The 26425-nt window shown below is 44.7% G+C and overlaps 2 protein-coding genes and 1 pseudogene across 7 annotated transcripts; 1 reads left to right on the top strand and 2 right to left on the bottom strand.

Annotated features, from left to right (window-relative positions):
* The first annotated feature begins 908 nt into the window (after positions 1–908).
* On the top strand, positions 909–21136 carry CXHXorf38 (chromosome X CXorf38 homolog). Of its 6 annotated transcripts, none has more exons than XM_072744850.1 (7): positions 914–1198; positions 1354–1488; positions 7818–7937; positions 9500–9649; positions 9945–10124; positions 15168–15354; positions 20613–21136. In XM_072744850.1, the coding sequence occupies exons 1-6, from the start codon at positions 983–985 to the stop codon at positions 15327–15329; spliced, it is 963 nt and encodes a 320-aa protein (XP_072600951.1). In that variant the 5' UTR covers positions 914–982; the 3' UTR covers positions 15330–15354; positions 20613–21136. The 6 variants fall into 6 exon arrangements, with proteins under 6 accessions (XP_025868001.1, XP_072600952.1, XP_072600951.1 ...); XM_072744849.1 differs by lacking the exon at positions 20613–21136 and adding an exon at positions 16026–17724; XM_026012216.2 differs by lacking the exon at positions 20613–21136 and having other exon boundaries at positions 909–1198; positions 15168–18650.
* Positions 21137–22662: 1526 nt separating this feature from the next.
* Positions 22663–24016, bottom strand: LOC112929979 (ras-related protein Rab-2A pseudogene; annotated as a pseudogene).
* MPC1L (mitochondrial pyruvate carrier 1 like) lies at positions 22663–25387 on the bottom strand. Its single transcript, XM_072744853.1, has 2 exons — positions 23943–25387; positions 22663–23653 (listed from the first exon to the last, which is right to left on the bottom strand). The coding sequence occupies exon 1, from the start codon at positions 25304–25306 to the stop codon at positions 24926–24928; it is 381 nt and encodes a 126-aa protein (XP_072600954.1). The 5' UTR covers positions 25307–25387; the 3' UTR covers positions 22663–23653; positions 23943–24925.
* Between the last annotated feature and the right edge of the window lie 1038 nt (positions 25388–26425).

Genomic DNA, 26425 nt, shown 5'->3' with positions numbered 1-26425 from the left:
ATCAAACAGTTAAAAGGGGGCAGTTTGAATTCAGAGCTAGAGCTCCCCTACACACTGTGCCACTTTGCTTTTAACCAGGAAGTCAGCAAAGGTTCTGTCTATAGACTCTTCTCCCAGAGCCTTTTGACTACACACAACTTAAAGTTTTCCAAGTTCAAGAAGCTCACTAAATAGCCCCCAAACTGAAAGAACCTCTTGTCATGACAGAGTTGACAGTCCATTGCCTTCTGACCCTCAAGGCACTTACTTGGAAGTTAAGACTGCCTTAGGTAAGAAGCACTAATTGTAACCGAGACTACTAAATCATCATCTAAGCTGGATGCCTCAGGACAATAGTGGAAGAAGCCCTTATACGGCTTGGGGCAGTGCAGCCCTCCACAAACCCATCCGGGATGCGTCGTCCTGTTTGCTTCAGCTAGATGGCCTAATGGCGGATGTTGTTAAGCTTTGTGTCACTTTGGCACACTGCAAGTGCGTGGTAGACACGTGGTATAGGCCACCAGCGGTCACACTGCAGTAATGCCTTTATTTGCTACAGCCAACCTGTTGGGCTTAGGAACTAAGTAAACTTTATAGAATCGTATAATGCAAGGAACATGCATCATTCAAAAACTGTGCCTTGAGCATCTTGCACATCTCTACAATAAAAGAGCACGGACAACAGGAGAGGGAGTCGAATCGGGTACTGGCAGGGTCTCAGTTTGGGGGAACAAACAAACGGGCTGTTACTCAGGTACAAGCTCTGGGCCAGCACTGGATAAAGGACTCGCGTCTGCTGCCACCTAACACTGGGGTGGGGCGGGCGTATCCGTTAAGCCAGAAGGCTCCGCCCCCTTGCCTCGGCCTGCACATGGGGGCGGGCTCCGGGCGGGGCCTGGCTGACGGCACCGCCCAGGTTCCCGCGCCTGCGCAGTGCCGTCCGCCCCGCCTCTCGACCCTCGCCCCCTAGCTCTTCGCCCCTGGCGCGGGGCCCGAGGGGGACATGGTGCTGTCTGAGCTGGCCGCGCGCCTCAACTGCACCGAGTACAAGAACTGGGTGAAGGCGGGCCACTGCCTGCTGCTGCTGCGCGGCTGCCTGCAGGGCTTCGTCGCCCGCGAGGTACTCACCTTCCATCGCGGTCTGCTCGCCGCCACTCCCAGCCTGGGCCCCCGCGCCGCCTGCCGCAGCGGCTCACGGTGTAGCCCGCGGGCCCGCCAGGTGAGCCCCTGGCTTTACTCCCAGCCCCCGTCCTGGTCCCCGAGCACGGGGTCCGGAGCCCTCCCCGGGGCGGCGCTGACCGCAAAACCTCGGGCTCACTAGCCCAAGACGCCACCCCTCCCTGCCGGGCCCCTTCTCACCGCCGCCCCCTGTAGTTTCAGCCTCAGTGTCAGGTATGCGCGGAGTGGAAACGGGAGATTTTGAAACACCACACCAACAGGAATGGAGACGTCCACTGGGGGAACTGCCAGCCGCGCCGCTGGCCCGTTGATGCCTGGGAGGTGGCCAAGGTAAGCACCTGCTCCGGAGGGTGGCTGAGTCACCAGGTAGCTGGTCACCTGGATCCTAGAGCCTCATAAACAGACGCAGAGATAGAGAGAGGAATGAGTGTTTGATCTACGATCCAGGGGGTTCAGAGCTGTTGTACTGCATCCGATCTAGCTTAGCGATGTAGAAGCTTGCTACTACTAACAAGGCATTTAAGTTTGCTACCCCTGCTTGGAAATCTATTGGAAAGATTTCAACAAGAGACACTGACCCAAGATGTAGAGCGAGCATCATGGGCACAGGCCCAGAGGGAGAAACACATAAGGCAAACGTTCTTGAGTGTAGGCTCCCTGAGTAGCTCATTTTGACTGTAGAGTGCCATCAGGATAGCAGAGGAAGCCAAGGGAAGTTAGAGCTAAAACAGAAAGGACTTCAAGTGCCCAGGTAAGGCATAAAACTTTGGGGAGGTCAGGTGGAGTGGGCAGCCAGATAGACTGTTAGATCTTGGCACTATGACTTGCCTAGCTGTGACTTCCCCAATTGGGGAATTTTTTTTTTAATGTTTTCCAGAAGCCCAGTAGCAGGTGGGGCTGGGCAAAGTCACCTTCTAACCCAAATTAACTTTTATAGTCAGTCTACACACTAATTAGCAACAGGCACAGGCTTGGTGCCTGGAAAGCAGGGATCAGAGTCCTAGCTAGCTTAACTGCTGTTGTGTTCCCTAACCTCAAAAATGAGGAAGTTGGACTTGATCAGTGGCCACAGACTTGTGGCTATCATGGATCCGTAAACGCACCATATCTACACCTTCTTTCCCCTTTTCTTTCTTTCTTTCTTTCTTTCTTTCTTTCTTTCTTTCTTTCTTTCTTTCTTTTTTGTTGTTGTTGTTGTTGCCACCATAGAATTCCCAACTTTTACTTTTACCTAGAAAAGAAAGAAACTTAAAATTCTGCCCTTTACTGTGACTATCCCTCACCTGTGTGGTCATTGTTACTGCTTTCATACCCTTGGAATTCTCTTGAAGCCCATGTCACCTGTTCATGCACCTTTTTGTTGCTGTCACCAGCAGACCTTCTAGTCCAATCCAAGTGTTTATTCTCCAACCATATCCTCCTTTTTTCCCTCCTTTCTCTGAACTTGCATGGCCCAACTGCAGCCCTGATGACACCATCATCTGATCATGCTCAGGGGAATAATGTCACAAGGGAGCTGACTGGTTTCACTTTTAGTTCTTAATCATGAGCCCCAGTGGTCTGGCCACATCTCTGTATAGGGCTCCTGTTCCTGGGGACAGTTGTTGCTGCCTTTCCCATGCCACGCTCCCATTCCGCCACCTTCGCTCCCAGCTACTGACTTTGTGCATTTTTCCTGGAGTTGATACATGCCCACAGATACCTGCTTTATCTTTTTACCAGACCTACAAACCTACCCCCCCCCCCCCGCCATGTGCACCATCTTTCTTCTGCTACAAAGAAGGAAGGACATTTATCTTCTTACCACCTTGGCCCTCCACTAGTATGTTGGATCATACCCCTTCCCACCTGCCCATGGACTTTCAGGCCTCAGGGATCCACTCTCTCCCCGCCCGAGCTTATTCCCACCACCATACAGATAGCTTTAATACTGTCTTGGTTTATTAAAAAAAATTTTTTTTTAAAGACAAGATTATTGGGCACCTGGGTGGCTCAATGGTTGAGCATCTGCCTTTGGCTCAGGTCGTGATCCCAGGGTCCTGGGATCAAGTCCTACATGGGGCTCCTCTGGAGGGAGCCTGCTTCTCCCTCTGCCTATGTCTCTGCCTCTCTTTCTGTGTCTCTCATGAATAAATAAAATTTTTAATAAATAAATAATTTTTAAAAGACAATATTAATAGGGTTACTGTAATAGTAAATAGGGTTACCATATGACCTAGCAATTCCACTTCTAGGTTTGTATTTGATGAAGTGGAAATACACATCCACACAAGACCCTGTGCATGAGTGTTCATAGCAGCACAATTCATGGCAGCCAAAAAGTGGAAACAACACAAATGTCCATCAGCCAATGAATGGATGAGCAAAATGTGCCTTGTCCATACAATGAGATGTTATTTAGCTATAAAAAGGAATGAAGTGGGGGCACCTGGGTGGCTCAGTCGGTTGGGCATTTGACTCTTAATTCTGGCTCAGGTCATGATCTTAGGGTCGTGGGATTGAGCCCGGTATCAGGCTCCACTCTCAGTGTGGAGTCTGCTTGGGATTCTTTCTCCTCCTTCTGCCTCTCCCCTCCTCTCTCTCTCTCTCTCAAATAAATAAAAATAAATCTTGAAAAAAAAGGATGAAGTACGAATACATGCTAGGACATTGGATGAACCTTGAAAACATTATACTAAGTGAAAGATGCCAATCATATATTGTATGATTCCATTTATATGAAATGTCCAGAATGGGCATAAACACAGAGACAAAAAGACGAGAGGTTGCTAAGGCCAGGGGGTAAGAGGGAGATTATAACTAACAGATGTATAGGGCTTCTTTTTAGGGTGCTGAACATGTTCTAAAATCAACTGGTGATGGTGACACAATCCTGTGAATATACTCAAAACCACTGAAACTGTACATTTTTTTAAGTTGAGGTATAACTGACATATAACATTGTATCAGTTTTAGATGTATACCTTAATGGCGTGATAGGAGTAAATATTAAGAAATGATTGCAAAAATAAAAAAGAAGAAATGATTGCCACATCAGCATACAGAGTTAGAAAAAGGTTTTTTTTCTTGTGATGAGAACTTTTAAGATCTGTTTCAGCAACTTTAAAATATGCAGTATGTATTATTAACTATAGTCACCATGCTGGACATTAGATCCCCATGACTTACGTATTTTATAATTGGAAGTTGGTACCTTTTGACCCCCTTCACCCATTTTTGCCTCTGACAGCCTGTTCTCCATATCTACGAGCTTGGGTTTGGTTTTGTTTTGTTTTTTTAGATTCCACATAGAAGTGAGATCACACAATATTTGTCTTTCTCTGACTTACTTAGCACAACGCCCTCAAGATCCATTCATGTTGTCACAGAGAACCATACGCTTCAAAGAGTGAATTGTTTGGTATGTGGATTGTACCTCAGTAAAGCCGTTTTAAAAAATAAAACTGCTTGAATATATATTTGGAAAATAAAATTTAAAAAGAAAGAAAAGCTTCCCTGAGCCATTCCCTCTAGCTCTGTCCCCATTTCTGTATCTGCCTCCCATATGCATACCCTGTGGAGCTTCTCAGAAAGGGTTTTATGCCTGCTCTCTCTTCCCCAGCTGCCCGTAACTCTTCAACCCTTTATAGTGTGGCTTCTGCCCCTGCCAGCCCCCGGCATCGGTCTTGTCGGGCTTCAGTTCTCCAGCCCCATCTCTCTTTCCTCAGGGGCATTTTGCATGACTGGCCCCTCTTCTTGAAACACTTCAGGCTTTATGTCATCATTGTCCCCCATGGGTCTCTTGTCTCCCTGGCTCCTCCTCCAAAGCCTCTTTCCCGTCCTCAGCCGGCCTTTCTCAGGCCTCTTCTGTCCCTCTCTTTTCCTCTGGCAGTACTGCCCTGGCCCATGGAGTTCACCACCAAATACTACACTCATGCTATCCCTAATTCGTGCCCCTAGCCCTGCCCTCTCTTCTGAGCTCCAGGTGCCCCTATCTAGCATGCTCAACCCCTCTCCTTATTACCCCCTGGGCACTTTGGATTCTCAAGCAGGACTTGTCACCTGGACTGCCCAACCCATTGCAGTGTGGCCACGCCCCAGCAGCAGCTACCTACAACCACCCTCGCTTCATCTCTCCCACTTACTGCCCCCTTGTTTACAGCTGCAAAATACTTTTGGATTCCTTCTCTCCACCTCCTGCCTGACCTCTGGCCTCAGCCTCTCACCCAGCCACCTCTGCTGCTCTGGTGGCATCTGGTCACCCCCTGGTTGGTTCTCCACATGGCAGGATACGTAGTCTTTGAGGGGAAATTAGATCGTTTTCTAATTTCTGACCCTTGGGAGGCTTCCTGATGTCTTTAGAAGAAACTCTAAACTCCTTTCCAGAGCCAGATCTGGCCCCTGTTTGTTTTGCAAAACAAAACATCTACTCACTGAAGAGGCAGGAGAGGGTCATGGGAGGCAGTAACACATGTTTCCCGCTGCCGTGCATTTGATGTCTAGAACACAGTGGCACTTGGCACCATTTTAAGAAACTCCTTTCAGTGGCAAGAAGGCAGCAGAGCCTCCCTTGTCATCTTCTAGTTCAGAAGAAAGGGAAATAATTACTAAACTAAAGCAAGAATGTGGAAAAGACAAACCCATATTGGTGAGAAAATGCACCTTGTAATGGAAAAGAAAAACTGTGCCCAGATTTGAGGCACCTAAGACCCTTATAACTTTGGGATCATCCTCCCAGGAGGAGCTGAAGTAATTTTTCTTCCTGCAGTTTCATTGCACTAGTTTGGTTGTAATACATGAGTTAACTTCTATGTTAACATCGCAGCATCCATGGGCGTCTGGATGGCTCAGTCGGTTGGGCCTGTAACTCTTGATTTTGGCTCAGGTCATGATCTCAGAGTCATGGGATCAAACCCCATGTTGGGCTCTGTGTTCAATGCTGAGTCTGCTTGGGATTCTCATTCACCCTCTCCCTCTGCCCCTCCCCCTGTTGGGGTGCTCTAAATAAATAAATAAAAATCTTTAAAAAACAAAAAACATCGGAGCATCCATCGTAGACTTTCAGAGGCTCAGTATGTCAGTGGCTGTTAAGACATGGAAAGAGTAATGGTACTCACTACTTACTGTACCTTTCGATATGGGCCATTCAGTGCATGCAAAGTTCTTTTTTTTAATGATTTTATTTATTTGAGAGAGAGCACATGCAATGGGGAGGGGGCAGAGGAAGAGGGAGAAGCAGATTCCCCATGAATGGGAAGCCTGACTTGGGGCTCTATCCCAGGACCCCAGGATCATGACCTAAGCTGAAGGTGGACACCCAACCGACCGAGCCACTCAAGCACCCCTACAAAGTTCTTCTTAAGTATGTGAGGCTCCAGAAAGGATTCTACCACTGTCAGGAACGTAGCTGAGACTCTCCTTGGGGTGTGTGGGCCCTGATCACAAGCCCTTTTTGGAATCTCATCATGAGCAGCACTGTAGGAAGCACTGCATTTGCTTGCCTCCTGAGATGTGTTTCTTTTCAAGGGAACAGTTCCTTTTATTTGGAGTTCTTACTGCAAGCTGTCTTTCATATGTCATTTTTTCTAGTCACTGGTGAGCTTCTGAGCTTGGTAAAGTTGTTGCATTCAGGTGTAAATTTGGGACTATTTCAGGAAAGAAACATGCCCAAGCCTTGTGGTGATACCATTTTGGGTGTCCATGCCTTAAAATCCTACAAAAGGCAAGCTTATGCTAGAACAAGGCCCTTCTGATGTATCGAGTATCTCAAACCCTAAGATTCCATCTGTAACTCCTAAATAGGTCATGCTTGCCTAGTACCATCAACATAATCTATGCCAACATTTATGGCCTATTGGTTTAGCATGTGCCAGACACCATGCAAGTGGTTCACCTGCATTAACTCAATTCTCACAACATCCTTCGAGGGTGATGACAACACTTATCCCCTACTTACTGATGAGAAATCTTGAGAGTAAGGGCCGCACAGTTGGCAAGTGGCAGAGCTGGGATGTGAACCCAGCTGTGTCACACTGCAGTGCCCAGGCTCTTAACTTTGTGCTACCATCATACTGAACTTGCTCAAGTCATCTTTACTTTTTTTAAGATTTTATTTATTTGAGAGCAAGAGCGCGCGCACAAGCAGGGGGAGGGGCAGAGGGAGAGGGAGAAGCAGATTCCTCACTGAGCAGGGAGCCCTGTGTAGGGCCTGATCCCAGGACCCTGGTCATGACCTGAGCCAAAGGAAGACGCTTCACTAACTGAGTCACCCAGGCACCCCTTGCTTAAGTCATCTTTACAGTTCCCACTTGGGAGTAACTATTTTTAAATTTTAAATAACCTTCTCAACAGCTCAGCCACTGAAACTTTGGTGCTTCCTACCCTTGCTGCCTGCTTATACCCCATTGGGAAAGGATGGGAAACCAGTTCTGTCGAGTGTTTAAGTATTTCTGATAGCAGAGGGACAGGCAGAGCAGCCCTTCGGTTACTGCCCTTGGCCAAGGCTTAGCTCTGACACTGGTTCCTGACTTGTGTTTTTGACTCATGAGGCTCAACCTCGAAAACTCAGTAAGAGAATTTCGGTCATCATTCGGGAAACAGGCAGATCACACCTGCCCCACTAGCTCCTGGGGTTGGAGGAGCCTCTGGTATCCACATCCGTTGTGCCTCCCCTGCTGTAGGCCTTCATGCCCCGAGGACTGACGGACAAAACAGGCCCTGAGGAATGTGATGCCGTTGCTCTTTTAAGTCTCATCAACTCCTGCGATCACTTCACAGTTGATCGAAAGAAAGTCACAGAGGTAAGAGCCGTTGGATTTAAAACCATACAGTGAGAGTTAGGCAGGTCGGGGGGACTGTGAAGATGAGACCAGCGGCGGGAGGCCTAGTGGGGATCATGGCGCGTGCCCCTTCTGTACGTCGGAGAAGCTGCGTGTGAATATAGGACCCCTTAATTCTCCCTCACTGAAGTTTCCCAACACCTTGATTTTATAGTGTTCGGTGCCAAAATAGATAAACCACAGATTTCTCTTTTCTGGTTTGCCGTAAACATAACGTAATCTTCCCCATTAAAAAAGGAAAGCAGTGTGTCACTCTGTCGTATGCCAGCATTTGAATCCTGTCCTTCTGAATGTCTTCAGCTAGACAGTTGCAAGAGCAAGGTCCACGGAGCTGAAGGAAATAAAAACACTAATGGACCGACAGTGTCAGAATAGATCACGATGCTTGTCATATTTTCTCTGGAGGCTTTAGACTTTATTTCACCAGAGAGCAACTCTTGCACATTTATTACTCTGAGGTTCTTCAAAAAGAGTATGTAGCATACCTGGATGATATATAATATGCAGAGAAACACATGTATATTTCGCTGGCATGATAGCAGCTGAAAGGACTGAGAATCTTGAGTGATATCAGCAGAGGCAAAAACTGTCCCAGTATAGACCTGACCCCTTTGTGTCTCTTAACTAAAAATGTAGAAGACTTTATGTGAATTACATATTAATATATGATGAGACATGGGACACCTGGGTAGCTCAGTCAGTTAAGCATCTGACTCTTGATCTCAGCTCAGGTCTTGACCTTGGAGTCATGAGTTCAAGCCCTGTGATGGGCTCCACACTAGGTGTGGAGCCTACTTAAAAATGTGTGTGTGTGTGTGTGTGTGTGTGTGTGTGTGTGTGTGAGAGAGAGAGAGAGAGAGAGAGAGAGAGAGAGAGAATTGTTTGCCAAAATATAGGCAGAAGTTTCTTTTCTTTTTTTTTTAAGATTTTATTTATTTATTCATGAGAGACGCAGAGAGAGAGAGGCAGAGACATAGGCAGAGGGAGAAGCAGGCTCCATGCAGGGAGCCCAATGTGGGACTCGATCCCAGGACTCTGGGATCATGCCCTAAGCCAAAGGCAGATGGTCAACTGCTGAGCCACCCACACATCCCTGATTTTCTTTTCATCAGAATTTCCACATCAAAACACTCCCTTGGCCCAGCTTCCTGGAGCTCCAACAATATTCAAAAGATTTTCACATTGTCTGCTTCAGCCTTTGGGTGTACCCAGAGCCAGAAAACAATACTCTTGCTCTTTGGCCGGTAGTTTTAAGTTAAGAGATTTGGGGGCTTGTGTAAGAGAGAACCAGCCAGTAACAAGATTTCAAGAGTTAGCAAGAATTGTAGGCTTGTTTGTGTTTCTCACTCCAATGACTGCCAAGTAGCAGGCGGTCAAACATCCCCTCAAACCCTGATAACAACTACAGGCCACACTTGTGGGTTTTGTAGTTAACAAAGCCTTTCTGGAATTTTCCATTGGAACTACAAAATCTCCGTTTACCCCATTATTTGACTTTGAAACCTTTTTTTGCCTTTCTGTAGGTGATTAAGTGTCGTAACGAGATCATGCATTCTTCAGAGATGAAAGTGTCTTCTCTGTGGCTTCGAGATTTTCAGATGAAGATCCAAAATTTCCTGAATGAATTCAAGAATATCCCAGAGATTGTGGCAGCGTACACTAGAATAGAACAGGTAAAAATCAGATTTAACGGTTCTGGTATAAAGAACAAAAGTGGGAAAGGCAACTGCATTCACTCATTTAGAATTTAAAGTTTGTTAGATTTAAATGAAATTTTAGAATGTAAGCAGGGGGAAGAAATGTTGATATGAAATCCAGAATTGTTCCAATGCTGAGAAGCTTTTCTCTGGTCACAGGATATTGCTAAAGTGGATCCAGTCAAAGATGTTTAGTTTTAAGTTCTTTGAGCAATCCAGTAAAACATCTTTCCCTTTCCATCATTCACATATTTGTTCGGTAATCCAACAGCTGTTGACATCTGACTGGGCTGTTCACATCCCTGCAGAAGATCAGCGAGATGGCTGTGAATATGAAACAGGAGTTTACCTGAGTGAGAGCCAAGTCAACGAAATAGAAATGGAATTACTAAAGGAAAAACTTCAAGAGATCTGTCTTCAAGCACAAGAACAAGACGTGTTGCCTGAAGAGGTAAAAAAAAGAAAAAAAAAGCATCCTATACTCTGTGTGAGTAAACAAATCAAAGAAATGCGCCAGGGAGGAAGAGTCGCTCATTTTAACATACTGCCAGCTATGTTTCTGATTTAGAAATCAACCCATTGCCAGAAAGTTTTCTTTTGACACAGACTAGTATTACCTTTACACAAATATTTTCCCTCAGTCAGCGAACATTTGAGTTCCCAAAGTATGCACAGAATGGGACAACATGGTGAGGGCTACAACAAGATTCTGAACAAAAGGCTCTGGGGCTTCTCTGCAGGTCAGGGGGGATTGCAAAAAAAAAAAAAAACTTTGCTGAGAAGGTGCCATTGAACCAGGACTAGCGGAATCACACAAGAGTTTGGCAAACTAGCAAGAGCAGAGGGCATCCTGGGCCGAAGGAGCAGCAGTTGCAGACATATAAAAGAATAGCTTGGATCTGAGCAGTGAGAAGGCAAGTGTAGGAGTGATGGTCAGATGCGAAGGCAGTCAGGTTAGCTTGAAGCCATATTTTAGAAGGTTTGCTGTGCTGTTGCAAGGGACTTGGGCCTTGTTCCTAAAAAGCAGTGGGGAGCAAACAGATGCTTTCTTTGTTTGTTGGTTGGTTGTTTTCTTTAAAGATTTTATTTATTTGAGAGAGAAAGAGAGCAAGCATGAGTAGGGGGGCAAAGGCAGAGGGAGAGGGAGAAGCAGAGCCCGCGCTGAGCAGGGAGTCCAATGTGGGGCTCGATCCCAGGACCCTGTGATCATGACCTGAGCTGAAAGCAGATGCTTAGTTGACTGAGCCACCCAGGCACCCCCCCCACACACACACACAAGTGTTTTTAAGCAAGAAAGAGTAAACTGAATAGGTCTAATGTGGCTTTTAGAAAGCTAACTCATGGTCATTGGGGGTTGGAGACAAGCGGGAGGCTGTCACAGCCATGTGAGAGTGGAAAAAAGATAGAAACTGGAGGTGCAGGGGAGGAGCTGGAATCTGGAGGCATTGCTGGGGCAGGGCTGATGGCTCTTAGTGGCTGCTTAGAGTATTTGGAGTGTGACATGGGACTGGAAGAAAGTGGGAAGGGAGGGTTTAAAGGTTTCCAGCTTAGGACAGTGCCGACTGATGATGGTCTTAAGTCCTGCTAGGGAATACAGGACAAATGAATCCTCTTTGTTAGATGCAAGGTATAAAAAAAGTGGGGGGAGGAACAGTAGTAGAATTATATTCTAGTAAACTTCAGACAGATTCCAGTACTTGCTGGATTAGAGTTCTAGATCACCAGGAGATCTTGGACAAATCATTTCACCTCTCCATTCTACCTTGTCCAAGAAAATTAGTTTGCTGGTAACCTCTTTAAACACAGGCGAAGTGTTTCTTTAATACAAAGTGTGTGTTTCATTCATTAAGCCCTGCTCCTCACTGCTCCATAGGCCTCTATTAATTATTCTGACCTTGACCTAGATGCTTCATTCAACTTAGTGAGCTCCTTTAGCAGGGGGACTGAGAGTCCCTGGTTTTTGGATGCTCCCACCCCAGCACACCATAGGCATTGACAGCGATGAAGAAAATGGTTAAGTCTTCTATTTTCTAAATCTGTGTGTTTTGTCATACTTTATTTCAAAATATCATAGAACCAGTCTGAGTTTTGTTTCTGCTGCTTTTGTCAGAAGCAGCCTAGAACAGGAGAAGACAACCAGGGATGGGGTGGGGAGGTCAAACTTAAGGCCCCAGAGGCATCACTAGCTCTGTCTACTCTCCTCAGGGAGCTGTAGTTATTTTTTCCTGTTAGTGTAAGAAACAGCAAAATATATCAGTAGCAGTGCACTCAAGCCAGGAGTCTATGTAAGTTAGGAGCTGGCAGGGAACCTGGCAGGGACCAGGTCCGCTGCTTTGCATGTGAGGCAGCAACCACCAGGAGCGTGCACTGACAGACACCAGGCCATGCAGCTGGGGAGTGACGGCTGGCCCCGGGGGTCTCAAGGCTCTGTTTCTAGGCCTTTCCACATGTGGCCCTGCAGATCATATATCAATATATCACCGAGGAGCTAGCAGCTATAAATTTTGAACCCTCATTATCTCTGTTTTATAGACAGGAAATTAGGGTTAGTTGGCTTGTCCTCTGGGTCCCCAAAATCTCTAGGTAGACTTGATAAATTCTCATTCTTCATGCTCTCTGTTCAGTAGAGCATGACATGTCTCTTGATATTTTGATTGATCAAAATGGAAGTTAGGATAGATTGTGATGTTATCTCAAAGAAGTTGAAGGTTGGCTTTCCACAATATGTGAACTTACTGTCTTTTGAAGGTTCTGTACCATATATGGTCATCCGTGTTCTTTAGGGTTAGTTTCCACAAAGTCAGAGGATTTGACAAACCAGATTTCAGTGAATCTAGAATGCCATCGACTGTGAGACGCCATTAATCCAGTCACTTCTAAGAAAGAAACAAACAAACAAAAAAACACTGCCAATCTATTGTGAGACACTATCAACGGTAAGGTACCTTCTCATTGGAGATACTAAGATATGAAAAACCAGGCATCTAGGAATTTAGAAATACTGTGCTTATATTAGGACCACAGGCTTTTCCAGTGACTGTTTCACAAGACCTGTTTCTGCTGTTCATTAAAACAGTATGGCTACTGTTGGAAAGCCAGGCTGAGAAAAAAATGGTTAATGGTGGTAATTTAGTGTGACAGTTTGCACCAACATATCATGGAGCATGGGATGGCCAGGGACCGTACAGCAGAGAGAGCTCATCATCTCCATTCTGTTCTGTTCAGTTGACAAGCCTCAGTGATATACAGCATTATAAAAAGGAGTTCCCATTAAAATACACTCTGCTTGTATAATTGTGATTGTAAAATGCATTCCGCTTCAGAGCCAAATGGGAGCAGCAGCTGCTCGGGCCCCTTGGGACATGTATGGAGTATGTCCACCATGAGCCCATCTGCAGCAGCAGCCAGCCACCACCCAAGACCTCTTCATGTGGACCTGCCAACCCATAGTGCTCTGTTTGTCTCCAGCAGGTTCAACAATTCAGCTAAAACATGTCAAGTGTAGTAAGTGGCTGAAAAACATATAAGGAATTTCCACATTCTTTAAAATCATTACTGATTTTTTTTAAAGATTTTATTTATTTGAGAGAGAGCTAGAGAAAGAGCACAAGTAAGAGATCATGACATGAACTGGGACGCCTGGGTGGCTCAGGGCTCAGCATTTGAGCGTCTGCCTTTGGCTCAGGGCATGATCCCGGAGTTCCAGGATCTAGTCCCACATCAGGCTCCCTGCGGGGAGCCTGCTTCTCCCTCTGCCTATGTCTCTGCCTCTCTCTCTGTGTCTCTCATGAATAAGTAAATAAAATCTTTAAATTAAAAAAAAAAGATCATGATGCGAACCAAAATCAAGAGTCAGCTACCCAGCTGAATGAGCCACCCGGTGCCTCTTATTTTTATATATGTATACAAACGTGCACATATATGTATGTGTATATGTGTGTACATACACATATATAGATAGATAGATGGCTATTTCCTACATGTATAAGAGGTTTTTTTGTTTGTTTTAAGATTTTTATTTATTTACTCATGAGAGTAAATAGGCAGAGACAGGCAGAGGGAGAAGCAGGCCCCCCAGGGAACCTGATGTGGGACTCAATCCTGGGACTCCGGGATCATGCCCCGAGCCAAAGGTAGGCACTCAACCACTGAGCCACCCAGGCATCCCCAAATGTAGGAGATTTTAAAGCAAAAAAGGACTTTTAAAGTTTTCCCCATTTTTTATTAAGATATAATTGACATGCAGTATTATATAAATTTATGGTGACATGTAGCATGACTTGTATATATTGTGAAATGATCACCATGGTAAGTTTAGTGAACATCCATCAGCTCATCTAGATACCAAACGAAAGAAACTTTTCCTGGTGAGGTGAATATTAGGATTTACTCTCTTAACTGTCCTATGTATCACACAGCAGTGCGAGCTGTAGTCACCGTGTTGTACATTCCATCCCTAGTACTTATCTATCTTATAACTAAACTTTGTACCTTTTGATCACCTTCTTCCTATTCCCTCTCCTCCCACCCTCTGCCTCTTGGAGCCACACATCTGATCTCTTTTTCTATGAGTCTGTTTGGGGGGCTTTTTTTTTTTTTTAAGATTCCACATATAAATGAGATCATATAGCATTTGTCTTTCCCTGACTTCTTTCACTTAGCATAATGCCCTCTAGGTCCATACATGTTATCACAAATGGTGGGATTTCTTTCTTTCTGATGTCTGAGTAATATCTCCCTTTGTATACATGTACCACATCTTCTTCTTCTTCTTTTTTTTTTTTTATACCACATCTTCTTTACCCATTCTTCTATCGATGAACACTTAGGTTGTTTCCATGTCTTAACTATTGTAAATAATGCTTCTTATGAACATGGGAGAGCAAATAATCTCTTCAATGTGGTGTTTTCATTTCCTTCAGATGTGTTCCCAAAAGTGGAGCTGCTGGATCATAGGGTAATTCTATTTTTCATTTTTTGAGGAACCTCCATACTGTTCTCCATACTGGCTACACTAATTTATGTTCCCACCAACAGTTCACAAGGGCTCCCTCTTCTCCACATCCTCTCCAACATTCGTTATCTCTTGTCTTTTTGATGATAGTCATTCTAGCAGGCATGTGGTGAGATCTCATTGTGGTTTTCATTTGCATTACCCTAATGACAAGTGATGTCAGGTACCTTTTCATGTACTTGTTGGCCAATCATACATCTTCTTTGGAAAAATGTTTATTCAGGTCCTTTGTCCATCTTTGTTCCTATTCAGGAAGTTTTTGGCTATTCAGTTGTACGGGTTCTTTATATATTTTGGATATTAGCCCTTAAAAGCAAAAAAATTTGAGGAGACAAACAAACCCCCCATTGTGTGGCCCAGAGCCAGCTATTGGAAGACACAGGAGCAGAAGCCAGTCTTGGACCTAGTAAGTTTTTCCTCTGAGTTATGAGCCTGCTATAAAGTGATCTAAGCCATGCACTGTATGGTTTCCTCTTGCAGATCTTAAATCAACTGGAAGTGGTGAAAGAATTTCTGAGAAACAATGAGGATCTTCAAAATGGTCTTATAGAAGATATTCAGAAACTAGACAGCCTCCATCTCCAGCATCAAAAACCAGATTCAGAGGAACCTGGGGCCCAGGCACCCAAAGAGAAGGCCTGAGGGGAGTTTCCACATATGATGTTAAGTAAGGACAGAATAACCTCAGCACTTTGATGCCTATTCTCTTACACAAGGCCATGATGAACACACAGTTTAGTCTAACCTGAAGTTTCCCTGTGTCCTTACTATTTGAAAGAAAGGGCACTGGATGCCTGGGTGGCTCAGTGGTTGAGCATCTGCCTTTGGCTCAGGGCATGATCCCGGAGTCCTGGGATCAAGTCCTGCATTGGGCTCCCCACAGGGAGCCTGCTTCTTCCTTTGCCTATGTCTCTGCTTCTCTCTCTCTCTCTCTCTCTCTCTCTCTGTGTGTGTGTGTGTGTGTGTGTGTGTGTGTCTCATGAACAAATAAATAAAAATCTTAAAAAAATAAAAATGTTTAAAAAAAGAAAGAAAAGAAAAGAAAGGGCACTGAGCTTTGTGTGCTAATTGATGGTTCTCACATCTCTGAAGTGATTCAACATAATCTTCCTGTCAGCTTTGTTTATTAGGCCAATATACCTGAAGCCACTGGTCTAGTCTTAAGTAAATCAACTTTCTAACACAATCAAAAAGCATGTGAGCCCTCAAACGATGCCGATAATGCCTAGTTCTTAGCAACTTGGTCGTTTCCATAAGAAAAGTTTGTTAAAATAACTGTCTGATGTTCCACGGTTTTCCCTTCAAAGAAAGAAAATTAAATATTTTCTCTGGTTTCAGGTTGCCCTTTGACAGAAATCAGGTGTCTTATGTGAAGGTCAGCACAGTTTCGATATCACCTGTTCTTTTCTGTGCAAAAGGAAAAACTTACCAGAGTACCCTGCCCAAACAAAAAGGAACTTTTGTTCTCTTTTCCTGGACTTTCTTTGACTCTTTGGGAACATTTTTTTTTTTAATATTCATATGGTTGGAAAAAATATTCATAAGGTTGGTGTTGCATTATCTGTAACCACCCCCCCAAAAAATGTTAGATACTGCTGTGCCAACACATGCTGTCATCCAAGGGTTTTTTTTTTACTTCCATTTGTTTGTTTTGATTTTTGGTTTGGGGGTTTATTTTACTATTCAGAAGGTGAGATTCTTTTCCGGTCCTGAACTTAAAGCTGCTTTACACAGTAAAGTCCATGTTTGGCCAGGCCTGCGTGAAGGGTCACATCGAGTTCTCTGCTCACTGGCACGCAAGCCCTTTCCCCACACCCCTTCCTGAGAGTCTCGTTTCTGAGGATGCCCAAGGAGTGGGCTGTGATATAAATGTTGTGATATAAACCCTTCCTTTTTGGAAGAAGGCAAGAAAACAAATCACCTAAAAGGCCATTTCTAATTAGTATAGAACTACTGCTCCCCATTTCTGGTAGCCCCAGGGCAGTAGGGCAAGGAGGTGGGCCCAAGGCTGGTCAGGGGGTAGTGGAGAACACAGGGACTTGACTGACCAAAGCAGGCAGAGGGCCTGAGCCAGCATCACAGATGGGGACACCAGGGACAGCTGTGTGGTTGCTGGCTTGTTCCTGGTACTCCTGGGAAAAGTTAGCTCCTGTGGCAATCACAGCTCTTTCTGTTCCATTATATCTGGAACACCGAGCACAGGGCCTAGCCCTCGTGTGCTCCATGATTATCTGTTGACTGAAGGATCCACCGACAATTTATCCTTACATGTGAGTGTTTGTTATACTGTTAACTAAGCCTGGTCCTTTGTTATGAGATTTAAGGATGAAATATCACCACTCTTAGGGAATTTCAAAGTTATCATTTTCTTTCCACAAAGTGACAAACTCATTTGTAACTTCTGTTGCTTTATTGTATCCACTTCTTTGTCCTGTTGGTTTCCTAAACTGCAAAACCACCACCCAGTCGTATGCAGTGGTCCATGGGATCAGCCTCCCCATCCCCTATATCTGCTCCTTTTCAAAGCCAGTGCTACTTAGCTGGGCCATGTCACCTCTGGACCTTGGGGGCAGAATTGTCCCCTGCCCTGCCGCCTGGAGGAAGTGCTTCCACTCCAGGCCCAAAGGAAGCCATCCTTCTTTGCTTGCTCAGCTGCCCATCAAAGATGTAATCTGTAGACAATGGGCAGAGGGTACGATATATTTGGTATATTTTTACATTACAATGCATATATATAATGCTGTAAACTCTGGATGAATGCAAATATGCCTATAACTGTTTGGTCTTGAATCATACATTTTCTTTGTCCCTTCATTTCATACAGTTCCTTTAGAAGACGTCAGTAGTGGGGATCCCTGGGTGGCTTAGGGGATCTCTGGGTGGCTTAGCGGTTGAGCGCCTGCCTTCAGCCCAGGGCATGATCCTGGAGTCCTGGGATTGAGTCCCACGTCAGGCTCCCTGCATGGAGCCTGCTTCTCTCTCTCTCTCTCTCTCTCTGTCTCTCATGAATAAATAAATAAAATCTAAAAAAAAAAAAGATGTCAGTAGTGAAGTAAGAATCTTCATCTCACAACTCTGCCCAAACTAAGAAATTTGCTAAAACTTTTCCTAGATGGACCTTACATCTAGAAGTTGGGATCAAATTAAATCCTGATTCACTAACCAAGTTAAGACCTGATTTCTAACTTGAGGGACTTGGGGTTATGAATACTTTCATTTCATACTCCTTGTATCCAGTTAGCTCTTACCTCTCTCTCCAACATCTATCAATTACCGGTCATGGCCAGGCACTGAAATGGATGCAGATGTGAGGGTTTATAAGGTGTGGGTGATGGTATACATGCCATCTCTGGATTTACTGTCTGTTCTGATAAAGATACTGCTCAGAAAACATCAGAGTGGCAACATTTAATTCCATTGAAATGGAAGAAAGGGAAGATGTGCCCAGAGAGTGTGTACAGGAACATCAGCCTGTGGGCCTCTCCTCTCCAGACCTGGGCATGCAGCACAGGATGTGCACAAAAGGGTGCTCACAGCGGCATTGGCAGCCCGCCATCAAGAGATGACTAGTTAGGGTTGCCTGGGTGGCTCAGTGGTTTAGCGTCTGCCTTTGGCTCAGAGTGTGATCCTGGGGTCCGGGGATCGAGTCCCGCATCAGGCTCCCTGCATGGAGCCTGCTTCTCCCTCTGCCTATGCCTCTGCCTCTCTCTGTGTCTCTCATGAAGAAATAAAATCTTTAAAAATAAATAAAATGAAATGTTAAAAAAAGAGAGATGATTGGGTAGATCCCAGCACATTCATGCTACAGAGTATTATGCTGTTGTTAGAATAATATAGTAATGCCACAATGCAGTAGTATAGAATGATCTCTAAAACACGCTTAACAGAAGAGCAGAACGTTTAACAATGCGTAGCATGCTGTAAAACTCTTTGTATTTTCAATAAAAGGTCTGGAAAGCTGTGTACCTTTCTCAAGCTTCTTTGCTGTGTACCACTGTGAAAGGAATTGGGATTGAGGGGGTTGGTTAGAAGAAATCTGGCTTTTCTGTTTTTGGCTTAGTCCCATATGAAATCTGTTCAACAAACATTGCGCCACTGGTGTTTTGAAAGTTTTTAATTACAGCTTTCTCATTTCAAGATGATCAAGAGACGTGAACAGTATAAAGTCAAACTGGAAGGCTCATGTGTCACATTTCCTGGAATATGTCATAGCTTCCATTTTCATGGGGGTCAGCTCCACTTCTGGGGGCACTTTTGAGGTGGCAGGGTCTGGAGAGGCCCAGGAAAATGGTCTCCTTTCCACACAGGGCCGTTTTGTCTCTGAGTGCCTGCTTTTCATCCAGCAATATGATTTATTCTCTCCACCTCTCCCCACCACACAATTTTTTTCTCTAATAGAGGAATTAGAGGAGAAAAATCGTTTCAGCATTATGGTTGCAAAAGTAAGGCAGTTCTTTGGATTTTAGCCTGTGCTTTGCCAGGGAACTCAGAGGGCCTAAGGAGAAGGACACTACTTACTAAAATCAGTATAAAACAAATTCTGGGTAGTAACAAAAGTGTGTTAGTAACAAAAACTTTGGGAAAAATGCCAATCCAGAAAATATTATTGGCTTCATAAAGTAGTGGAAGAGATCTGTAGACAGGTTAAATTGTGAAGGCCAGAAAGGATTGTGTTTGAGAGTTTGGGGAGATTATGAAGTGATTATTACCCTAATGATTTGAAAGGCTCATTTTAAAGTATTAATCACTTATATGGCTTTAAACATGAATATCCTAGGCAACAAAGGTTAGACCTCTTGGGTGGGCATACTACAAATTAGATCCTGTAACTGAAACATTGCCTTAGAGTTGGAGGCATTGGAATCTTTTGGATTTTTTTTCTCTCATCATTTTGCCCTCTAAATTATAAATGTAGAATGATATGAAATTATCAGCAGGGATTATTACCTACCTTTCCTTTACCAGGTTAATTAGAAATCTACCTGCCTTTGATTGAAATATACTCAAATTACAAAATACATGTTGTAAGACAGATCTAAAAATATATTAATTTCTACTCACATTGTAGTGAAGGGAAATATTCCTTTCAAGTTTTATTTTATTTATTTATTTACTTATTTAATTTTATGTATTTATTCACGAGAGGTGCAGAGAGAGGCAGAGACACAGGCAGAGGGAGAAGCAGGCTCCATGCAAGGAGCCCGACGTGGGACTCGATCCAGGATCACGCCCTGGGCTGAAGGCAGCGCTAAACCGCTGAGCCACCCAGGCTGCCCCCTTTCAAGTTTTTTTTTTTTTTTTTTTAATTTTATTTATTTATAATAGTCACAGAGAGAGAGAGAGAGGCAGAGACACAGGCAGAGGGAGAAGCAGGCTCCATGCACTGGGAGCCCGACATGGGATTCGATCCCGGGTCTCCAGGATCACGCCCTGGGCCAAAGGCAGGCGCCAAACCGCTGCGCCACCCAGGGATCCCCCCTTTCAAGTTTTAATATAAATCTTGATAAAAGGTTAGGATTCATCTCAAAACTTTAAGAACTGGTTTTGATTACTGTATTATAGTCTGAACTATCTAAAATACTAAAGCACTATCTTCCAGAGACTTCTTTCCTACTTCCCAAATCCATGCTCCATGATATATGCATGTTAGTTATGCCCACAAAACTGTAAACTGAACATTTTGTGACATCTTTTGGGGAAGGTGGGCAATGACCTGACATGCATTATTACTTTCTACTGAATTTTCAGAAAGGCATGAGAATTTTTATTTCAGAACCATATGTGATAGCCAGCCTCCAAGATGCCCCCCCCCAAAGATCCCTGCCCCCCGGTATTCCCACCCTTGTATTTTCCTCCCACAATGTACTGGGGTTGGTTCATGTGGCCAATAGGACACAGCTGAACTGATGGTATGTCACTTCCTAGATGATGCTATAGAAGACTGTGGCTTCCATCTTGGGCTTTCTCTTGGAACACTTGGAGGGAAGCCCTGCCCTGAGCAGCCCCGTGGCCCCCATGCCAAGGAACTGAAACCTGCAAACGACTGTGTGAGTGATCTTGAAAATGGATCCACCAGATCCAGGCAAGTCCAGAGACTACAGCCCCAGCAGACAGCGAAGATGCTGAGGCAGAAGAACCCAAATAGGCCATTCCCAGATTCCTGACCCTCAGAAATTGTGTGATATAGTATTTGTTGTTTTATACTGTTTTGAGGTGATTTGTCACACGGGAATTGATAACTAACACACAATAGTTTTCCAGGGTTTTTCTCCCCCATCTGCAGATTGTGAAATGCAGAAACTGCCTACAGAGTGAACTACTGCCTAGATGCCACAGAAGATAAAGGGGAATCTTCCAGAGTTCCCCTAATGTTGTGCCTGTCTTATCTAAGATCTGATGTCTTCAGAACCCTTCAAAGAATCATGTTCAATATCTTTGGATTTGAAAAATTTCTTTTTAAGGATTTATTTTAGAGAGAGTGAGCAAGGAGGGGCAGAGGGAGAGGGAGAGAGAAACTTCAGCAGTCTCCTCACTGAGATCAGAGCTGACAGGAACTCCATCTCAAGACCCTGAAATCACGACCTGAATTGAAACCAAGAGTCAGATGCTCAATCAACTGCGCCACCCAGGGGCCCTCTCTGCATTTGAAATTTTTTTTTTTATACATAGGATTTTATTTTGCACTGCTGTAACAATTTTATTATAGACCAAGGGAGAGAAAAAAAAGGATAAAACCATCACACTGAGCAAATTACTAAAGCTTAAAAAAAATTACTAAAGCTTTTCTACTTTTTTTAAAGATTTATTTATTCATAAGAGACACACAGAGAGAGGCAGAGACACAGGCAGAGGGAGAAGCAGGGTCCCTGCCGGGAGCCCGACGTGGGACTCGATCCCGGGACTCCAGGATCACACCTTAAGCCAAAGGCAGACGCTCAACTGCTGAGCCACCCAGGCGTCCCTTTTTTTTTTTTTTTTTTTTTTTTTTGCTTTTCTACTTTTGACAAGATTTTCCATCTGGTAGATTTATTGTCATATCCCCTTCAAAACAGAGAAGATGCTTACCATATTTTAAAGATTATAGGTTGCCAAAAAAAAAAATAAATAAAGATTATAGGTTGCCACTGAAAGAAAAAATTTACACAGTTACTGTACACCAAGGTTGAAGAACTGTCCTGCATGGAAAATATACTTAGACATCATGTGAATAAAAGCCAAAGAAAACATTATTGTGTTAAGGAAAGATTAAAGTCCTCATAATGTACCATCTAAATATGGACATTCATTCTTCTTGGAGTCACTTAGGTGTAGGGAGTTCTTGCTTCTGCCCATTTCACTCATTATACTGTGTCTCTACCCAACAATATTCATTAAAGCAAACAGATCCTTTTCTGAGAGGTCTTTTTTTCTTTTTCTGAGGAGGTCTTAAAGAAATTGTGGACACATAAGCAAACTTTTGGCATTAAAACAAGGTTAACACATGCATAGCCTTTAGTAATGTATATTAAGCATATTTTCTTGGGCTAGTGACAAGAGAAGATGAACATCTTGTTAACAATGTCAAAAATTTTAAAATTCAGTGTCCAAGCAATTCCTAACAATGCTTCTGTAGCTTTAAGCTCTAAACAGTATAGAATTTATGCAACTGCTTTAAAGAATTCAAGCTTGGTTACACCCAAGCAGGTTAAACTGTATATATGGAAAGTAAATGATAAGTAGAGAATTAAAAGAGGCCTTCCTGTTTTCTTATAGCCTTGAAAATTGACAAACTCTTTGAGGACAGTTCTAGAATATTAAACATTAGGTCACCACAGATGTTGGGAAACTTAACCATACAAGCAGATTTAAAATACTCAAGATGACTTTGTAGTGTTTAGTACAGTTCAGTTCCTAGGTAAGGCGCGAGACAATATTTAATCACATCAATTGACCTAGAAAACAAATGCAAATAGATATGAATACAATCTCCAAAATCTTTTTAAGTGAACATTAACCATTTATTCAAAGTTATACAACAATTCGAAGGATTAAAGCCTTGTGACATAAAGCCATTTCGAATAGTTTCAGGTCTCAGCTGAGCAAGGGAGAGTGAGAGGAAGTGAGAAGCCGAATTTGGGCAGCGAGACAGTAAAAAGGGTGGACTCAACAGCAGCCTCCCCCGCCCTGCTGTCCTCCGTGATGGCCTACATGTATGGCATTAGTAGCAGCAGCGTGCTGAAGGCCAATTTTAACACCATTTGCCTCGTTGTTAATGTCAAGGACTCCTTCTTGGATTTTCTCATAGATTTCTTTTGCTGTATTAATAAATGCCTCTTCTACATTGGAGGCAGTCTTAGCAGAAGTTTCCATGAAGATAAGTCCATGTTCTCGTGCAAAAGCTTCCCCTTCCTCTTTGTTTACTTCCCTTCTAGATTCTAAATCACTTTTATTGCCAATAAGCATAATGACCATGTTGGAATTGGAATAATGGCGGGCATCTTCCAACCAGGTTGTCAAGTGGTTGAATGTATCTCTCCTTGTGATATCATACACTAGTAACGCCCCTGCCGCGCCTCTGTAATATGACCTTGTGATGGAACGAAAGGACTCTTGCCCTGCCGTATCCCATATCTGAAGTTTTATCCGTTTCCCATCGATAGTTATCATTCGAGCGCCAAACTCTACACCGATAGTCAGGTCATGCACTGGCTGAAACCTCTTGTCCGTAAACTGCAGCAATAAGCATGATTTACCAACACCCGTGTCGCCGATGATGATGTACTTGAAGAGATAGGCGTAGGCCATGGCGTTCGGTGTCTGGGCACACGGCTCCTCCTCCGGCCCCTGCTCCTCCTCCTTCTCGGAGCCCCTCACCCTGGCGCCGCTCTCAGCCTGGAAACACCAGGCCCCGCCCACCGCAGCCGTCGCGGTCAGCCGCCGGGAGTCAGGGGCCGACCGAGCTCAGTCGAACAATCTGCATTTGAAATCTTTAACAAAAGTAGAGTTTAAGTGCTCTTCCCCCCGTACACCACTCTGGAACTTCCCACATCCTCCAGAGGCAGGAGATCTGAGGTCAAACCCTACAGTGTAGCCTCTGTGGCAGGAACAATGGCCTTACACCCACAGCCCCGCCCTTCTCTTTCCCCACCTCATTCAACCTGACTTAAGTCCTTAGCACCCACAGGATAACCAGGGGGACACTGTGGCCTAAAACTGTTGACCACTGACCCTCACCCCCAACCCTAACTAGCTTTCAACACAGGGTAATAGGCTTACCCGTTTTACGGACTGCCATTTCCTCCTTTTTTAGGCATGAAGAAGAAAGGCAGCGATGGTGATTTCGTCGTTTTAATTTTCTATTTACCTAGAATTCAGAGTTCGGGGCAACTGACTTCAGAGTTGTTTATCCTGTTTCCATGGTAATTATAATCGCTCTCCAATCACCAAGAGATTCTAGGTTCTCTTAAAAAGTACTTTTGAGGGCAGCCCGGGTGGCTCAACAGTTTAGCGCCTCCTTCAGCCCAGGGGGTGATCCCGGAAACCTGGGATGGAGTCCCGTGATCCTGGAAACCTGGGATCGAGTCCCACGTGGGGCTCCCTCCATGGAGCCTGCTTCTCCCTCTGCCCCTCTGTGTCTCTCATAAATAAATAAAATTTTTTTTTAAAAGTACTTTTGAAAAGTCTAACCTGTATTTCATTGAATTCGTTTAAACCCCTTCGAGGTAGTTCCCTCAGTAGAAATAGCTCCCGACTTATTTTTCCCGTAAAGAGATTGTCTATACCAAGTTTTCAAAATCATGTATGACACTAAGCACCATTATTTGGTCTGGAGGCCCGAAACAAGTAAAGAAACAAGTAACGAAACACGATCTCAGGGGCATTTTCATTCAGTTTTCCTCCCCTGTAAAAACTAACCCTCGAGGTGCCGGTCCCGTGAAGAGGAAAACCAGCCAATCTACCCTCACCTAAATAAGTTTCTTTCCAGATGACGAAATAAACAACACTACACCTTCAGTTCTGTGCTATTTTCTATTTCTTAATAAGCAAACTGCAGGTTTAAATCAGAGTCGCACTGTTTCTTTGTTTTTGTTTTTTATTAGACTCAAAACCAAACTTCATTGGTCTTTTCTTCAGGGAGGACAACAGGTCAGGGCTTGCAAGCTGCCGAGATTTGATAGGGCCTTCTCAGCCAGATTTCGGGGACCACAGGTTGGGGCTGGCGGCGGGCTGTCTAGCAGAAGTCATCATCCTCAAAGTTGCTAACAGCTGGTGAGACCGGCGGTGGCGGCAGCAGAGGCCGCAGCAGCCCCCACGGCGTCCCCGCCGTACTGGTGAATTAGGTAGCGGCTCACCTGCACACTCTGCACCACCACGTTGGTGCTATGGCACGCCAGCAGCAGCAAGTTTCGAGGCTGTACACGGTAGGCAAAACGCATGAATGCCATTGAGTAGAAGATAAGTGCTGTCGTCATAGGGCCACTGATTATGGTAGGAGATGCGTTCATGTCCTTAATGGCGGCCAGCGGTAGGCCCCAGTTGGCCAGGGGACCCCAGAAGTGCGTGCTGGTCACGTAGTCCCGGAACTCCTTGGTCTTCATATAGTCTCTCGCCCTCTGCCACAGTCCCGCCACCATCGCCATGCTCGCTCAGCTGTGGGAGTGACAATAAAATAACAGGCAGCCTATGATGACGTGGGACGCCGGGCCTACCCCGTGCAGCGTGGGCCCACCGGCCCTTGGCTTCCCGCCTTCGCACCTTCGCGTGGCTGCCATAAAGCGCTCCACACAGCGTGTGCGGCTGTCGTTGCGTGCCTGTGGGCGCGGGAGGTGTAAGCACTCCCCCACGCCTTCGCGTGACTGCCGTAAAGTGCATCGGACAGGCACGTACCGCTGTCAGGTAAACCTCTGGGCGAGAGGCACGGCCTCGCCGTCACGCTTGAGCAGGGCTGCGGTAAAGTGTGCAGAGCCTGAGTGCTCTCCTGTGTGCGTACGTCTGTTTCTCTAGCAAAAGTGAAGCCGCAGCCTCGTCTTTCATTCGCCGTTGTGCTGAGACCACCGTAAGACTCTCAGGGCCCCATGCACCACCAGGGAGGTGAGCGTCCAGATATGTGTTTCTCCTTAACTACCCAAAGGGAAATTTGCTTGTTTTGCCCAGTCTGTGGACTGTGTTGACTAGATGTTGATAGGAAATCCTACAACCAGGTCCACAATGTTAGTCCTGAGTTAGTTTTCCTGAGTGTTGCAGATATAGTGACATGTCACCCCTAGATATTTCCGTATCTGACTCTTAGTAAGGACATTCTCCTCCTTAACCACAGTACAGTAATCCACTCAGATACTTAACATTAGGTACACTACTATTTAATATGCAGTGCATACTTAAGTTTTATAGTTTCATAGCTGTTTTTTTTTTCTTTCTTGTTGGAAAGGGGAGATCCAATCAAGATTCATATTTAGTTACCTCTTTTAGATTGACTCCCTTAACCTAGAGGAGCTCCTTCCCCCTTTTTTTCTCTTTCATGACACTGACATTTTTAAAGAATATAAGTTAATGGTTTTTCACAATATCCTTAATTTGGATTTATGTGTTTTCTCATAATTAGATTTATTTTTAAAATATTTATTTATTATTTATTTATGATAGACATAGAGAGAGAGGCAGAGACACAGGAGGAGGGAGAAGCAGGCTCCATGCCAGGAGCCTGATGCGGGATTCGATCCTGGGACTACAGGATCGTGCCCCGGGTCAAAGGCAGGCGC

The sequence above is a fragment of the Vulpes vulpes genome, chromosome X (assembly GCF_048418805.1).
Source record: "Vulpes vulpes isolate BD-2025 chromosome X, VulVul3, whole genome shotgun sequence".
Taxonomy (NCBI): domain Eukaryota; kingdom Metazoa; phylum Chordata; class Mammalia; order Carnivora; family Canidae; genus Vulpes; species Vulpes vulpes.
Note: the sequence above shows the minus strand (reverse complement) of the source record. Positions and strands in the feature narration are given on the sequence as shown.

Coding starts and splice junctions, on each gene's coding strand:
- MPC1L (XM_072744853.1), bottom strand. CDS start 25,306: ATGGCGATGGTGGCGGGACTGTGGCAGAGGGCGAGAGACTATATGAAG.
- CXHXorf38 (XM_072744850.1), top strand. CDS start 983: ATGGTGCTGTCTGAGCTGGCCGCGCGCCTCAACTGCACCGAGTACAAG. Junction 1,199..1,353: donor GTAGCCCGCGGGCCCGCCAG/GTGAGCCCCTGG, acceptor CGCCCCCTGTAG/TTTCAGCCTCAGTGTCAGGT. Junction 7,938..9,499: donor ATCGAAAGAAAGTCACAGAG/GTAAGAGCCGTT, acceptor GCCTTTCTGTAG/GTGATTAAGTGTCGTAACGA.